General features: G+C 39.6%; 1 protein-coding gene across 10 annotated transcripts in view; it reads left to right on the forward strand.

Annotated features, from left to right (window-relative positions):
- MAST4 (microtubule associated serine/threonine kinase family member 4) overlaps positions 1 to 17806 on the forward strand; it is a 721413-nt gene that overhangs the window by 280186 nt on the left and 423421 nt on the right. For 2 of the 10 annotated variants that reach the window (XM_049864834.1, XM_049864840.1), the window contains exon 1: positions 1733 to 2576. The exons of 7 other annotated variants lie outside the window; for them this stretch is intronic. In XM_049864834.1, the coding sequence (XP_049720791.1) occupies positions 2538 to 2576 (39 nt within the window). In that variant the 5' untranslated portion in view covers positions 1733 to 2537. Of the gene's footprint in view, positions 1 to 1732; positions 2577 to 17806 lie in introns of those variants that run through there. One more of the 10 variants, XM_049864845.1, reaches the window with a different exon arrangement.

The following is a 17806-nucleotide window of genomic DNA, read 5'->3' on the forward strand; positions in this document are numbered from 1 at the left end:
CATTTTGACAGGTAATCGATATTTTTTCATACTAGATTTGATGGTGTGATGGCCATAATCTTCATCCTAGACTTAGTTAATGGTTGAATATTAACCTAGATTTTCATCTCCAAATTTTCCTTTGTTAAGAAACACACTTTTCATCCTCAGCCAAAATCGTTTTTATCACTACAACCACCTCCCCGACCCCAAACAACTCTATACCTGCAAAGGGCCTAAGGTGTATGGAGTCCACTTATCTGGGATACATATCACTTGACTTTGTGACAGTGTGTCCTCAAAGTGTCTTCTGATAGCACTTCCAACTAGCTTACTTGATTGGTCACAGAAAAGACACTTCTGGGCTCTACGTTTTTTTTTCCCCGGCAATCTGTGATCTTTATTTCAAGAGGACGAGTTTTTTTCCTTCTCTCTCTCTAGTGAAAGTGTGGTACCTTCATTAGACCCCACTCTTTCTAAGAGGAGCAGCACAATCAAGGCCACAGTCCTCAACTAGTTGCCATCAAATTGACTCTGACTCATGGTGACCCTGTGTGTGTCACAGTAAAACTATGCTCCATAAGGTTTTCAATAGATGATTTTTTGGAAGTAGATTGCCAGGCCTCTCTTTCAAGGTACCTTTGGGTGGACCCAAACCACTAACCTTCCAGTTAGCAGCCAAGTGCTTTCACTGTTTGCACTACTCAGGGATTCCTCACAGTCCTCAGAGCAGACCTGTGAAGGATGGAGAGCTATTGCCTACCAACTCTGCCGATTGCCCCTGATAGATAGCAAGCTCATCGCTCTCTCTCTCACTGCCCCTGGGTTTTTTTTTTTTTTGGTCCTTCAATTTAAATAAAATATTTATAGTTTTTAAAGACCTTTAAGAAAAATCTTTTGTGCTGGAATTTGTTAGTACGTTTTGTTTTGCACGCTGACCAGTTTTGTGCTGTTTCTTTGCTTTTAGAGATGACATTACTCCTCATATGAGCGAGAACTAAAAACTCTAGGGTTTTCTTCCTTAGGTGATATGAAACGAACGTGCCTAAGTGGAAAAACACCCTGACACGCTGCTCTGCTGATGCTGCCACTAGTGGTGGCATTTCTTGACAAGGTTTCCCTTTGTACGTCTGGAGATGTATGCAAAAGACTGTTTGGGAACATAAAATGCAGTCAATTTTCCTCAGTGGTTAGACTCATAAATCCCTGAGCTATTTTTAATGACATAATCTAATCAATTGATAGCAACCCTGAAAGTGTGTTGACAGCCAGAGAGAGACAGAAAGCTAGTGTAGCAGGTTGGATGTGTAAGGAAGGACTGAACACTTTCTCCCCTACCTGCACAATTAGGGAGCATGAGGTAAAATCCAGGAATGGTTCACTGATGTTTCTTAATTGTACGTCTTCCTGCCTGCCTACGTTGCTTTCAAGAACAGGAATTTGTCTAGAGCACAGAGTGGAAGAAGGATCCTCAGACTGCAGATAGTCCTCATGTGTGTCTCTGTGGACCAGACTATTCTCTCAATTTAAATATCTTTAGAATAGAAATCAAGGGGGAATAATTTATCATAAATTGGTAGTATCATATATTGTCACTCTGTGCCATGCCAGTAATGAAAACTTAATATTCATCTCTTGGTTGCTTTGAATTGAAATAAGATGAGGATAAGCGAAGTAAACAAGCTGAAACAGACTGTGAAATTACACATGATGGGAATTTTTTTCTTTTCTTTTTTTAGCTGCTTATATAAACTAGAAATAGGTTAGTATTCCAACTAATGATGGCTCTTAGAATTTCTCCCCTTTTTTACATATTGGTCAAGTATCAACAGTACTCAGTTATTATCATGAAGGAAATTAAAACCTAAAATGCCTCTGTCTTTGGGCTAGGAATTGACTGGCAAGGTATTTATGTAAATGATTGGCTTTCATGCTGGGAGGTGTAAACAATTCCGTGGTGGCTGGAGAGTAGCCGCCTCGAGCCCTCCGTGTTCAGGCAGCTCTTGTGTGTTCTGCAACATTTTGTTTTCTTTGATGCCGTCAAAAAAGATGAGAGCCAGGCTTGGTGGTGCTGCTTGGCTGACCAGCTGTGCCCTAGTTTTTCCACCATCCCGATCAGCGGCTGCCTTTTGCAGAGGTATCTGTCACCGCTGATTTACTTAGCCACTTTGACCTTATAGTTGCTTCAGAAGGGGCTTGACCCAAAACCGCTGCCTCAAGCCATTCCCTGGCCACTGAGGATGCTGCAGCCAGCATTTTGAAGAGGACAAAACTGGGATCCCAGGATTTCCTGTCTAATAGCAAGAGCCTCCGCCCAGATAAAGGCTTTAGGTGCCTGGAGCCCACTTGCTGCTTACTCCCTCCGAACTGCAAGCATCCTTGATTTCCGAAGTTGCTGGAGTGAATAACTAAGCGGGACCAGCTGACTCAGGGCTCCAATCAGCTAGAGCGTGATGTAAGTGTTTAGCAGCTGCCCGGCTCTGAATTAGCGTGCCCAAGTAGAGGTAGTACAGCATGGCTAGACTGTTGTGAGAGGCTCAGAGAAGCAGAGGGTTAAGATGGATGAGTCCAGCATTCTAAGAAGAAGAGGGCTCCAGGTAGGAGATTATTCCATTCTTGAAATGTAGCGTTGTCAGTGGCCAGCCGTTGAGGATTTCAAAGTTCTCTTTTCATTCCTTTACTGGGTACAGCTATGTGCACAGTTTTCGGTATCTACTTGGCAACGTGATCCACGAGTCTCTAGTTACAGGTATGACACGTTATAGGGCTCACTGAGGAGTGTTCTTTTGTCGGAGACAATGGGGAGGACTTTGGAGTTGGATACTTTGTTGGTTGTTTATATTTCTGCCTGTTGTTCAAGAATAGTTGGATCGTGGATGTCAGTGACAGCTGATGAGCCGAGTGGGCGTTCTGCCAAGTGTCCGGGAAGTCTGTCTAGGGTAGCAACTCTGTTGAGTGCCGGGAACACTGGACTGAGTTTGGTGTCAGGATCAGCCTCCACACGGCAGCATCTGTCTGATCCAGTTGCAGATGTGTCAGCTGCTGAGCGTTTTCCCCCCATCAGTAAAATGAAAGTTTCTGCTGGCGGGTCTATCAAAGTTCACTGTAATTTGCTTATGTTGAGATTAGGAGAGATATGTATCTTACTGCCTTGCTTTTTGTGCCCAAGTTTCTCTAATTAAATTACTCTGATTTTCATGTACAAATGTATTCCAAGTTAAAATTTGGCAAATCAAAACTTGAAAAAAAACATCTGCTTGGCAGTTTGTAAGTTTAAGGGAGCCAAAACAAAAGTATGTTCAAAATTAGTATGCTTAACTCCTAGATAACTCTTTTTCCTGTATATATCAGATATTTTTCTTTGTGAAGGGATCTAATCATGAACCATTGTTAAACTCTGATTCCTTATTTTTGAAATAAAATAAAATGCATGCTTAAGAGTACAGAATATATGACAGATTTAAAACGCCTCAATGGTCTTCCTTAATGGTGTTATATCAAGCTGGTCTGGCTGCCTGCTTTTTAAGTGTCAATTACTAATATTATTCACATTACTGTAATATTTTAATCTTAAAGGCAAACGTAAAGATTATTTGCAAGTAAACAAAAGAAGGGTTTAATAAATTGGGGTTAAATGTCATCTATTGTTCCAAATCTACGTAAACAAACTACCCCCTTAATGATTTTCAGTGTGGTCATTGTTTTTGAATGTACAGTGTGGTTAGTCATTGCCGTAGATTTCCTTTTCTTTGTTTCCATCACATCTATAAAGTTCTGGTAATGCACAGCTGTTGTGTGTGTCCACGTCCTCTTTGGGGTCACTGGGCAAATATGAAAAAGCTCTTTGTTAAAAAGATGATAAACTCTATGAAACTCCTGGCTGACGGCTCAGATTATTAGCAAACTGATATAAATTCTGTTGAGAGTTTTGTCTTTCATTTCATCCACTTTAGATCATTTTTAAATGCATATTTTAGAAGAAATTCCCTTTTTTTGGTTTTCTACTGATATATGTAAAAAAATAATTTATTTTTTTATTTTTTTACTAATATATGTATATAATCACAACTTCAGAGGAGATAGTTGAAACATATGGTGCTTTTTAAGGGTATGAGTTTCATGGATCTTTTAATTTTAGAAATAAAGGAATTTTTGTGGTTACTTAAAATAATAGAGCTATTTTCTATCTAAAAGATTTGCAACAAAACAAAGGAAACATTACTTTGTTAATATAGTACTTAGAATGCTAGGTCTTTATTGAACTTAATATACTTTTCTATGCCTATCATAATCTGTATACTGGATAAAGAATGTATGCTTTCTATTATGAATGAGATAAAAGTCATCATGCTGTGAGAAATAGTTTAAAAGTTCTGTCACCCCACAGCTACAACTTTACTTTGCCTTTAAGGAGCCTATTTTGCCTTTACTCCCCTTATATCTAACATTTTAAAAAAGACATCACACATACAGAGTAGATGTTTTAAGAAATTTCAACAAAAGAAATACAAAATTTACAGAATAAAAACGTTAAGTATTTGTTTGTATTACAAAAGGTGTCACTGTGTAGTTCATAAGAACACCACCACCTAGTGAATTTAAGGATTTAATTCACAAATATATACTATGGAGAACTTTTCAGCATGCAAATGAGGCACACCTGTCTTAGGGAAGCCAGGGTGAAACCTACAGGTTTTAAGTCCTGGCTCTGACCTTGTGTGGCTAGGTAATCCGAACAAGCCACTTACCCTCTCTGTTTCTGTTTATTGTTCTGTAAAATAACCGTACAACATAAGATTTTTGGGCATATTAAATAAGGAAATAGATGTAATTGAGCTTTGTAAAAGTTAAAAGCCATACAATAAATACTCAGTAAATATTATGCACTCAAAAGCAAGGGATGATTTCTATTCTTTGTAACACTCCATACCATGTCTGGTGAGATGAAATAGTTATATATTTTTACTCCACGTTTGTTGTTCAAATTTGTCTTCAAGCTATATCACTTGTCAGTAAAGATAGTAAACATTATTTATTTACAGGGGTCACTGTGACAGGCTAATATATATAAGAATTTATAAAAGAAAAAAAATTTATACAACGTTAAAAATAAGAATCTGCTGATCTGTCATCCTGAATAGATGTGTTGTGTGTGAAACTGGCCATTTCTTTAAATAATTAAAAGCCTAGTGTCAAAAACCAGGAGCATACATTCTAATGTGCAAAAAATTAATTTTATAATAATTTAGTATTGTTTATTAATTTTTAATATTAACTTTATAATAATTTAGTATAAAATGAGCCTGCTCTTAATATTTCAGTGCCCCAGCTCTTAAAACGCAGGCATACTAATGGTGTTTTTAAATTTTAGACTTTGAAAAGTTATTTTTAGTCAGAACATAAGATTTCTCAGAGTGACTAGCTCATAAAATGGCAGCACAACCAAGTGGTTCGTCTTAAGTGACTGCACTTTTCCATGTTTTCTGTGGACTGTATTAATGTTTCCAGTACTACTGATAGCACTTCCATCACTGCCTTTGAAATGAGAATGAGAGAAAGAGGCCCCAGTGGCTTCTACTGTTAGAATCTGGGAAACTTTTCAGATCGAATCTCAAAACATGGGGAATTCCGACGGATGGATGGGCTTGGGCAGACCTTGGATGTGGGGCAATTTGAATTTCTAGACAGATCTAATTTGTCAAAGGATAACAGGTTCCTTTCGGGCCTAATATCCCTCATACACAAATCATATTTTTTAACTGTCAGGGAAATTAATTGATTCAGTGATTTTCGTTATATGTTTTCTTTTTATTTGTTTTAATGAAAGTGTCCCTATCCCTAATGTGATAGATTACAAGGCTGGAGAAAAATGAACAATGGCCATCATTAGGGTGGGAAGGAGTCACTGTAAGGGAGAGGGCTGTCCCAGGGAGACTTCCACAGTCCTTTCCTGCTGTCCTCATGTGCTTGGCTTTGCTCAGTATCGTCTTCTATTGATGCCTCTTACTCCTAATTAAATAATAGCATTTAGGTCCACTTCCAGAGTTATATGGAGCCGGAAATTAAAGAAATACTTTTTTCCTAAATCTATCCACTGATATAATGCAATTAAAAACAACTAAAACAAAAAACCAAACAGTTGCTGTCAAGTTGGCTCCTACTTATGGCTACCCCGTGTGGATCAGGGTAGAACTGTGCTAAATCCTTATAATTTGGATTTAGAGACTTGCAAGTGTGTGTAGGTTTGCTTTGTTTGCTTCTCTTTCCCCTATCCTTGACCTCACCTTATTTAAAGAAACAACAACAAAAAAACAAATTACCATTCTTACCTTGGCTTCAGTTCTGATTTTTCCACTGCCTCACTCTGGAATTCGATTTTGGAAAGCAAAGAAGCAGGTGGACTATTATGTTCTGACCGGGTATCAAACACCTCTATTTTGCAGTGCTTGAATGTAGGTCATTCAAGTTATAGTGTCTCAGTGTTTCTTCTGTGTCAACTTTAATGTGATTATGGGTGTATTTTACACTTTACCTGAAATTAAATAGCAGCATCATTATGTGGGAGTATTACTCTATGCATGTGAAGACTGGATGGTTATAGGGCAGAAGTCTAGTTAGATGATTATAATAAAAACATTTTAAAACCCACTCCCATCGAGTCGATTCTGACTCATAGTGACCCTGTAGGACAGAGTAGAGCTGCCTCATAGAGTTTCTAAGGAGTGCCTGGTAGATTTTGAACTGCTGACTTTCTGGTTAGCAGCCATAGCACTCAACCACTATGCCACCAGGGATCCCTAAAAACATTTAGGATAATATTAATTCCTTTTTGGGTAAGATTGTTTTTGTTCTCCAGAAATTCCAAAAAGGCATAGAAACTTCTTTGGGATAGGAAGAATCGAGGTGGTCAATGGACTTGTGGTAGTTATAGGTGCCATATCTTAGTGGTGTTTCTTATCCATTGAAGGGGTTATATATATTTCAGCCTTTGAGATATAAATAATACTATAATTTCAGTTACCTGAGTCATAGGGCACAAGGATGCTACATTCTCACAATTTTTGTTTAGTCAAATTTCTCTTATATACTCTAAGAATTTTTTTTTTTTTTAACTTTCTTAACAGAGTAAAATAAACTAATTTGAATGCTAGCTCCTCTTTTGCACCTCCTCATCCTCTGGTATAGTTGTTAATAAACCAGAAAATTTACATCTCTGTATTTCTGTCAACGAAGTAAGAATTCTCCAAGTACTCACCTTTGATTTCTCCATCTCTTACCCTCTGGCATCGTGCTCTTCAATTCTACCATCAAAATATGTCAACAGTCTAGGCCTGCCTTCTTTCACATCTGGATTGCTGGAAGTTCTGATATTGCCCTGTGTCCAGGCCCATCTTCCTCTAATCCATCCTGCTCGTCAGCTTAGATCTTCATGTCGCTCTTTCCATTATCAACCCAAGGACAGAATATAGAATATGGCAGCCTCTGACTGTCTGTAACTTAGCTCCAGTCTACCTTTCTGGTTTCATCTTCAACTCTTTGCCTTCCATCACCCTGTCCTGTCACTGCCCGCCACACCCCCCCCCCCCCCCCCCCACTCCCAGCATGCTGTCGGATTTCTGGACTTCATGTTTCCTCTTAACTGACAATGTCCTTCCCTTGTTTTTCCCAAATTCTACTTTCTCATCAGGTACCCATGCATGTTCTAATCATTTCATAAAAATGTTTGCAGTTACTGCATTGTTGATTTTATTTATTTGCACACCTAATACTTTAGCACAGTGCATTGTTTTAAAATCACTTCATTTATGAGGATCTTACACTGAAACAACAAACCTATTGAGGATTAGTGGTTTGAATTGTAGAATATACGTTCACATACTAAATATGTTTTCTGTAACATTGAACAGCTCAGTAACTTTAGACAAAGGTCTTAGCCACTCTGAATTTCTGTGCCCACATCTATAAAATATAAATAATAAATGAGGTGTTTTAAAGATTGGGCCTGTACCAGTTGCCATCAAGTTCGTTCTGACTTATGGTGACCCCATGTGTGTCAGAGCACAGCTATGCTCCATAGGGTTTTCAGTGGCCGAATTTTCAGAGGTTGATCACCAGATCTTTCTCCCAAGGCACCTCTAGGTGGACTCAAACTCTAGCCTTTCAGTTAGCAGCTGAGCACATTAACCTTTTGCACCACCCAGGGACCCCTTTAAGGATAGAAGGAGATTGTAAATCTCTTAGCACAGTATCTGGAACATAGTACTTTTTCAGTGGACCTTAGTTCTCTTCCATCTGTATTGCAACAGAGTTTGCATAGTACAAATTTAAATAATTAAATATGAGTGTCTTATGCTGGGTTCTCTAGAGAAGCAAAACCAGTAAAGCATATAAATATCTATATAAAGAGGTTTATATCAAGGAAATGGCTTATGTAGTTGTAGAGGCTGGAACGTCCCAAATCCATAGGTCAAGCTGGAGGCTTTTCCTGATTCATGTAGCTACAGGGGCTGGCGAACCTACCATCAGCAGATCAGACAGCAGGGCTCTTGTTCACAGGCTACGAAGACAGATCTCAAGATCATCAGGCAAGACTGCAGGTAAGCTGCTAGCTCAAGTCCCAAGAGCTGGAGGTCAGACACACAGGAGCCAGCTACAGGATCCAGAGCGAGCAAAAGCCAGAGTCCAGAGAGTCCACATGTATTTGATGCAGGCCACGCACTGAAGAAAACACCCTTTCAACTGATTGGCTATTCACAGCAAGCCCCATCATGGAGGTGATCACGTTATATCAAATCTCATCACGGAAGTGATCACATCATCGTATGATAGCCAAACTACATTGTAACTGCCAAACTGCTGAGAATCATGGCCCAGCTAAGTCGACACACAACGTTAATGATCACAGTGGGTATCAGGCAGGATCCAGGCAATTAAAATATGGCTCCCATGACCTGGGTAATATGAGAAGAGTTTAATAAAGGGGCAGTGTAAAAGGTGCTGACAGATGTAGGGAAAGTTCAAGGGATGGTACAGTCTGCTGGGGTAGAAAAGCCGAGAGCCATTACCATTCCTAGACCTGAGGGAGCGAGGGGAGGCAGCAGTTACAGACCATGGAGACAGAGGGGGCACCTGGCAGGAGCAGTGACCTTAGATGAAGGGACACAACCAGCCCGTGGTGACCCTGTAGGAGGTGCCAGGGAATGTACCACTATACCCTGTTCCCTTTTGAACTTTCACTGCTGCTCCCCATTGGCAAAACCCAACCAAAAGTCAGAGGGCAAAGGAGCCAGCACATGAGTGTCGTCCATGCAGGCTGGACTCAGGCCCAGTATGGGGTGGAGAGCAAATCTGGATGGGCAATTGCAATACATCCAACAGGGTTCATAATAAACATATGGGGAATTGGCCTTTGAGCTTAGCATTTTGTCAACCAAAGGCAATGTTCAAATTTCATAACACAGAAGCCTGGGACCTCAGATGAGTTCAAGCATTGGAGTGGATTCAAAGATGCTCTTTGTGAAAAGTCATGACCCCCGCCATTGCCCACTTTTATGTAAGGATGACATAGTCTCTCCAATCAGGCCCTTAATCCTCATGGGAAAATGTTAGTTCATCCCCCTGCACTTTAGTGTCTGAAGCACATGGTTTTTTTTTGAATCAATAATTCAGGAAACCTGCACTTCAGGTCCTGCAAGCAATCTCAGTTTTGAATTGCTCTGCTTGTTGAAGCCTGGCTCAGAGAGGTGATGTGCAAGAGGAATAGCCCAAAAGACCTCTTACCATTCATCTCCCAGATTCCCTGAGGTCTGCCCAACAGCGGGTGCTATCACCAGAACGTGACACACCTGAGCCATCCATCTCTGGCTCTCCTAGAAATCCTTTACAGAATTACAACTTCACATTATGTCCTTGGCTTTTATGGAGGGTTGCTAAAAGAAATAACCATCAGAGAACATTTTGGGGCTTTTTGTAAAATTCCCATTGAAGCCCCATCCGTTATGTTGTGCACTGTCTCTTATGTTAGGCTCACATGATAAATTAGCTTAGCGCTCAGTGCAAAAAAAGTTTCCCACTTCCTAAGTGAACTAGTTTGCTTCTTTTAATCAAATAATGAGAGCAGTGTGACCTCTTCTATATGGTTCTGTTTTGTCTTAGCTACTCAGAACTGAGTTTGGTGCTCAGTTGTGATAGTTCCTAGATAAAATTAGCCACCACTGCTTCATTGCTTAGCTGCTGATTTCTTGTTTGAAGAATTCTATGGTGTATTTATTATGTCTTTTTAAAATCTTGTCTCAAAAGATTTCTCAAAGTAGATAAACCTAAAACTTTAATACTCTTGAATTGGAAACAGTGGAATTATTTAAAAGAATGACAGAAAAAGACAAAAGGAGACTAAAAGGCTAGCTAATCAATAAACCCAATAAGCTATAAAAATTGAGAATTATATGAACTTACACAGATCAATGTGCATGCAGCAACCAATCATCTTATTGTTGGCACCAGAGTTAATGAAATCAAAGACGGTGTTTGAAACTTACATTTCAAATAAACTGTGAGTAAAAATAGGCTTTTTAAAATATCTTAGCACATATTTTTCTTGAAAGCAACCAGAAGCATAGCGATTGGAAAATAACTTATGAAACACACATGCAAGATGACAAGGTTATCCTTAAAATCATGCTTTTGACAAATATTTAATGATATATGGGGGAAAAGCTGACAATAATAATGTCAAATGAAAAAAGAACAGGTTACTAAACTATAAACTATATACTGAATGGGTATGTAGTTCTATAAAAATGTGTGCCATACCAGGTACACACACACACGTATGTATGTGAGGCAACAGCGAGAGTGTGTGTGTGTTGGTTTGTATATGGTAGTCTAGTGGGATGGAAGGGAAAAGCATGCACGAATTTTGTAGTGTTGTTCAAAGCCGTCCCTGCCACTTATTAGCTGTGTGGAGTTGCCCAAGCAACTTTATTCCTCACCAATAAAATACCAATAGTTGCAGAGTTGCTGAGGATGAATTAAAATTAGATACAACAAGTATAATGACTATCTGTCATATTTAACATTTATGGAGAATATATTTTCTTTTTCTTTATCATCATCTAAAATAACAGGAAGAAAATACACTAAAATATTAATTCATTATTCTTGGTGGTGGGGTTAAAAGACTTTTTTCTTCTTCAAAGTGTCCATTGGTAATCATGTATTACTTTTACAATCAGTGAAAAAAGTGGGTTTTGAGGCCTGTTTTAAATTTTTTTGGTTTCCTTTTTATTTTCCAAAAGCAGCTTTAGAGTGCTCACTACCACTAATGGGAAGTTCTTAAATACGGTTTATCATGGATTGTACTGTCAACTTGGCTGGGCCATGATTCCCAGTATTGTGGGATTGTCCACCATTTTGTCATCTGATCCGACTTTCTTATTGTTGTAAATCCTATCTCTATGATGTTGATGAGATGGGATTAATGGCAGTTAGGTTAATGAGGCAGGACTGCAATCTACAAGATTGGGCTGTGTCTTGAGCCAATTTCTTTTGAGATGGAAAAGAGAAATCAAGCAGAGAGACATGGGGACCTCATACCACCAAGAAAGCAGTCCCAGGAGCAGAGCACATCCTTTGAACCTGAGGTTCCTGCTCAGAGAAGCTCCTAGACCAGGGAAAGATTGATGACAAGGACCTTCCTCCAGAACCAACAGAGGGAGAAAGGCTTCCCTTATAGCTGGCTCTCTGAATTTGGATTTCTAGCCTCCCAGACGGTGAGAGAATAAATTTCTCTTTGTTAAAGCCATCCACTTGTGGTGTATCTGTTATAGCAGCACTCGATAACTAAGACATTGTTTTTTACTCTATGCATCTTTTGGGAATTGAGAAAGGTAAATCAACTCTAATGTGATGCATGTTTCTAAACCTTAGGGCAGAGGTTCCTCTGAGGCTACCATTTGAACTTTCTGGAGAGCTTTTTAAATCACAGAGGCCTAGGTGCAATGCATGTCAATACATTAGCCTCTCTGGGGTGGGTGCTCACACATTGGTACTTTCTGAGCTCCCCAGATTATTTTAGTGTACAGACAAGGTTGAAACCCACTGCTCTTAGGGGATTAAGTGTCCAATTAACCCCCACATCATGGGACCTACAGCTTCTATATCTCTAAATGTAAAGATTGACAACAATCTTTGAAAGGCGTGTCAGAGTTTTGTTTCCTTTTCTCCATTGAGACCTGGGATTTTTTTTTTTTTTTTTTGTGGAAAGACAGGTAGAAGTACTCATTGTATTTGTTTCTTGAGTTCCCAAAGAATAGCAACATGTAGTAATATGAGAGCTCAAACCATTAATCAACCCACCTTGGGACACAAGCATGACGGTGACTATCAAAGTGGTGCAGCTGGAAGCAGTCCTAGATGGTTATTCTGAGTGGACCCAGGGCAATGGTGCCATGTGCTTCACGGGTTATGTCAGGAAACCATCTCAAGGGCATGGTAAAACAGTTGCTTTGCCCTTGACCCATTCTCTTAATGCTAGGGTACACATACCTGCGATTTGGAAGCCTTATCACAGATAGTCTTCAATGATGTACATGTCTGAGTTCTCAAAACATTTGTTATTGTACTTAGATTGTGAATGAATATGTTTTTCATTCAGGCGGCGAGGGACAGAACCCCATCCTTTGCCATTCTTTCAACCAAACCAAACTCACTGCTGTTGAGTCAATTCTGACTTATAGCGACCCTATAGGATAGAGTAGAACTGCCTCACAGGGTTTCCAAGGTTGTAATCTTTATGAAAAGGAACCCTGTTGATACAGTGGTTGAAGCGCTTGAACCCTGTTGATACAGTGGTTGAAGCGCTTGGCCGCTAACTGAAAAGTCAGAAGTTCTAACCCATCAGCTGCTCCTCGGGAGAAAGAAGTGGCAGTCTGCTTCTGTAAAGATTTACAGTCTTGGAAACCTTATGGGGCAGCTCTACTCTGTCCTGTTGGCTCACTATGAGTCAGAATTGACTCAGTGGCAGTGGGGTTGGTGAGTTTTTAATCCTTACGGAAACAGAGTGCCACATCTTTCTCCTGCAGAGCAGCTGATGGGTTTGAAACACTGACCTTTCAGGTAGCAGCCAAGTGTTTAACCACTGTGCCACCAGGATGCCTTTTTCTTTTAACAAATATGTAATAATAAAAATATTAGTGATAGCATATGTTGAGTAGATTTGCCAGAAGACTGCTTTGTATCTTAGATATTTATTATCTGACAGTTTTACCTCAGTCACTAGCAGTACAAAAATGAGTGGAATATGGACTATGAGGGGTTTTTAGTTTGGTAGAGGAGACAGACAGCAATTTCTGTAACAGCAAGTGCTACCACGGATATCAGCCACAAGGCAGGGGACCAGGGATGTGCCCAGCCCTGCTGAAGGAGGCCAGGGAAGGCTTTGTGGAAGTGGGGACATTTCTGCTGGGTGGTAAAGGATTAAGAGGAGTTGATTAGGGCATTCCAGGCAGGGAAACCATGGTGTGTGCAAAGGTGTTGTGGCCAGACAGGTGCATTCTTTCCAAGGAGGGTGAATAGTGCATGTGAGAGACAGCAGGTGATGAGCAGAGTCCCACATGAGGCCATATTGAGAAATGTGGACTTTAGAGTCTGACAGTAGGAAGTTATTGAAAGATTTTAAGTGGGGCAGAGAAATATTACTTTATCAACTGACAACTATTCTGTCAACTATTAAAGGAGAATGGGAGGAGGCCAAGAAGAGAAGCAGAATAAACAGCTAGGAGGTTAGAAAGAGAAAGTAAGAGATGATGCTGGTGGAATGAGACACTGACAGTGGAGGTAAAGACAACCAAAGGTAGAATTAACAATCCTTGCTGACCTATTAAGTCCCTGGGTGGGATAAACAATTTGTGCTTGGTTACTAACCAAAAGGCTGGCAGTTCAGATCTACCCAGTGGCTCTGTGGAAGAAAGGCGTGGTGCTCTACTTCCGTAAAGATTACAGCCGTTGAAAACCCTATGGAGTGCGGTTCTACTGTGACACACATGGGGTTCACCATGAGCTGAAATCACCTCCACAGCAACAGGTTTTCAGTGACCTATTGGTGGTTATGAAGAGAAATGTAAGAAGCTGAAGGTGACTTGCAGGTTTCAGGTTTAGTGACTAGAAAAAAATAAGAGCAAGAAATAAAAGTAATTCGGATGGAAAGAAGGTAATTAGTTGGTTTGGTGAATCTTGAGTTTGAGGTGTCTGTCAAAGCCATCTAGGTGGAGATATCCAGTAAGCATTTTGATATATAGGTCTTGACTTCCAAAGGTTGGTCAAGCCTAGACAGAGAATCTGAAGTCATCAGCTTTAAATAATTAATTGCCCTCAACTGTGAATAAAGAAAGAATACAATTTCCCCCAGATTAATAGGCTTCTGTTAGAATAGTTTTCAAGAATCACCATAATGTATATTTTAACACTTACTTTGTAGGACTGGTTAAAATTACGTAGAGAACAGAGTACTTTTATGGTTTGGTGTCAGGGCTTGAAAATAATGTACCCAATTTTGAAGATGTGTATTTTTTTTTTGCAAATTGCTTCCAACTATCACAACTTGCCTACAAGTCTCATTCCAATACAATTTTGAAAAGGCCAAATGAAACATCTCAACCAAGAGTCTGTAGTGGAAAAAACAATTCATTCTTAAATGAAGATGATGAGGTTGGTGCCATATTGCTTGAAACGGAGAGTAAATTTAAAACCTGAGCAAGATTACATCAAATTCAGGCAAGATTTTTGTTCCATTTGAATGGAACACCTGTAAATGATGTTAGAGGATCCAACTAAGAAAAATATATGACAAATGTACAATTTTATCAGTTTTCTCACAGTAGTTTCCAGTTTGTGTGTGTCTGTGTACACAAAGCCATTAAATAATATTCATAATAAAACAGTTGAACCTATTTATTTTTTTTGTAACTAATGAGGGTCCAAGGTTAGCTTTATTAGCTGCAACACGTTCTGAGTTCTTGCCTATTATATTTAGTATTCTTAGAATATGCAAATCTCCGGAAAAGGAATGGGTGCTTATAGGTAGAAACTATTACAATAAGCTCCAGGGAATTGTAGAAAACATAAAATACCTTTTAATGAAACTTCTTAGGTTGGTGCTCAAAGTTAGTGAGATATTGTTGTGAATTAAATTGTGTCCCCCCAAAATGTGTGTCAAATTGGCTAAGCCAGGATTCCCAATATTGTGTGATTGTTCACTGTTTTGTCATCTGATGTGATTTTTCCATGTGTCGTAAATCCTAGCTCTATGATGTTAACGAGGCAGGATTAGAGGCAGGACTCAATCTACAAGATTAGGTTGCATTTTAAGTCAATCTCTTTTGAGATATAGAAGCGAAGCAAGCAGAAAGCAGGGTACCTCATATTACCTAGAAACAAGAGCCAGGAGAATACCACTCCTTTTGGACCCGATGTCCCTGCACTGAGAAGTTCCTCCACTGGGGAAGAGCCGACAGAGACAGAAAGCCTTCCTCTGGAGCTGGCACACTGATTCAGACTTTTAGCTTCCTAGGCTTTGAGAGAATAAATTTCTTCTTATTAAAGCCATCCACTTGTGGTATTTCTGTTATAGCATCCCTAGATAACTAAGATAGATATCAACTAGGTCTAGAAATACTTTATTATATTTGATTTTCATCATAACAGTATTTTTTTATGATGAGATATTGATAGTTTTATGTTTCCTAGTTACTTATACCTTGAATTTTAGCACTGTGCTAAAGATGGAATAATACCATTGATTTAACTGTTTACATTTTTCAATTAAAACTTTATCCCATATACAAATATTTAAGCTCAGACATTCTTTCTCCATCATCTAAGGTTTAGCATTCTAATTATGGTGAATGTTGGTGGAATTGGAAGGGTGTGATAGATTCAATTATTGTCCTAGTTTTTCACTCCCCTGTAGTAAAAGTATACATTCACTCCCTTGTCCCCACCTCACGGTGGACCTTTATATTTCCTCAGTCCTCAACCATCCCCTCCCCCACTAAACTTTAGGCTCAGCTGTGTGACTTGCTTTGGCCAATGAGCTGTTAGTGACTGTTCCCTAAGCAGAGGCTTGAAATCTGCTTGTGCTGTTAGACTTCCTATCCTGCACTTTGGTGATCTACCATCAGAAGAACATGCCCTGAGTAGCTGCTGCCCTGCTAGCCTAGGTCCCAGGACAAACACGTGAGGAGTAGACCTATATAAGCTTGTAGCCTGAGCCAAGCCCAACAGGCCCGTAGTCTACCTGAAGACCTGCAAATGTGAGGATCAGTATTGTAAGCCACTAAGTTTTGTGGTGGGTCATTTACCCAATACGACTGTAACAATGATGACAATGATGACTCCTACAGAGGGAAAGCTTATATTGTGTTTAAAAGTAGTGGCTCTGCAGTCTGTTAGACCTCTGTTTCAATCTTGATCCACCGCTTGTTAGCATTATTATCTTAGGCATGCTGCTCTCTTTTAAACTTTAATTTTCCCGTCAGTAAAATGGAAATATTTACCTTGCAGGAATGTTGTAAAGATAAATAAGATGTATGCATGTAAAGAAACCCCTAGGTGGTGCAAATGGTTAATGTGCTCAGCTATTAACCAGAAGGTTAGAGGTTCAAGCCAATCCAGAGGAACCTTGGAAGAGAGGCCTGATGGTCTACTTTAGAAAACTCAGTCACTGAAAATCTTATGGAGCACTCATGGAGTTGCCATGAGCCAGAATTGAGTTGATGGCCACTGGAGATGCTTGAAATGCATATAAAATACTTTGAACAGTGTCAGGCATATATAAGAACACGATAGTAGTTGTGGCTACTGTTGTATTTGTAGACAGCTGAGCTCTACTCTTCCTCCTCTGCTTCCCTTTTATCATGTGGCTTTACTGCATCCTAGCTGTGTGACCCTGGAGAGAGTTAAAACTTTTCTGAGTCTGTTTCCTTTTCTGTAACATGAGACTGTTTCCCCTTAGCTGGCAGGTTATCATGAGGACTACAGCAAAGGTAGGCAAATATCGAACCATGGCTAAGTGAGTGGATGCATAGTAAAAGTAACTTTATTATTATGCTTCCGCCTGTCGTCTCAAGTGGGTTCCAATACATAGAGACCCTGTAGGACAGAGTAGAACTGCCCGTAGCATTTCCAAGGCTGTAAATCTTTGCAGAAGCAGACAGCCATATCTTTCTCCCACGGAGTGGCTGGTGGGTTAGAACCATTGACCTTTTGGTTAGCAGCCCGGCTCTTAACCACTGTGCCACCATACTACCCATATAGTCCTTCATTCTGTCATTTATTCATTTGTTTAAACTCAGTTTTCCATTCACAGTTCTTCAGTGCCTACTATGAAAAAAAAAAAAAGCCAAGCATAAAACCTTGTACTTTGACTTACCTTGGGGTTTCTAGCAATATGTTTCCATTAAAAGGAAAGAAGAAACACAGCGAAAGGCAGGAAGTGAAAGAAATGATATTAGCAGATTGTACCAGGTAATACTTTTCTCCTGAAATGGCTCTAAGCCAAGCTATATAGGATCTGCGCCATTTTTTTTCATGCTCAGGGCAAAAATGCTGCCACTGCAAAGGCACGATATATTGATAACTTCATTCAATTATGCAGTATTTGAATATTAACTATACTATTGCTCCTGTGGGCATTAAAAAAAAAAAAAAAAGTAGCTCCTTTGGAATAAGAAGATCCATAAAGGGCCAGGAGTAGCTAATATGGAGCCAGTAAAGGTTTTGATCTGGGGATTAGCAAATGCTAATTAGGAGAAATTCAGCAGTAGAATAC

The sequence above is a fragment of the Elephas maximus genome, chromosome 2, assembly GCF_024166365.1.
Source record: "Elephas maximus indicus isolate mEleMax1 chromosome 2, mEleMax1 primary haplotype, whole genome shotgun sequence".
NCBI classification, from domain to species: domain Eukaryota; kingdom Metazoa; phylum Chordata; class Mammalia; order Proboscidea; family Elephantidae; genus Elephas; species Elephas maximus.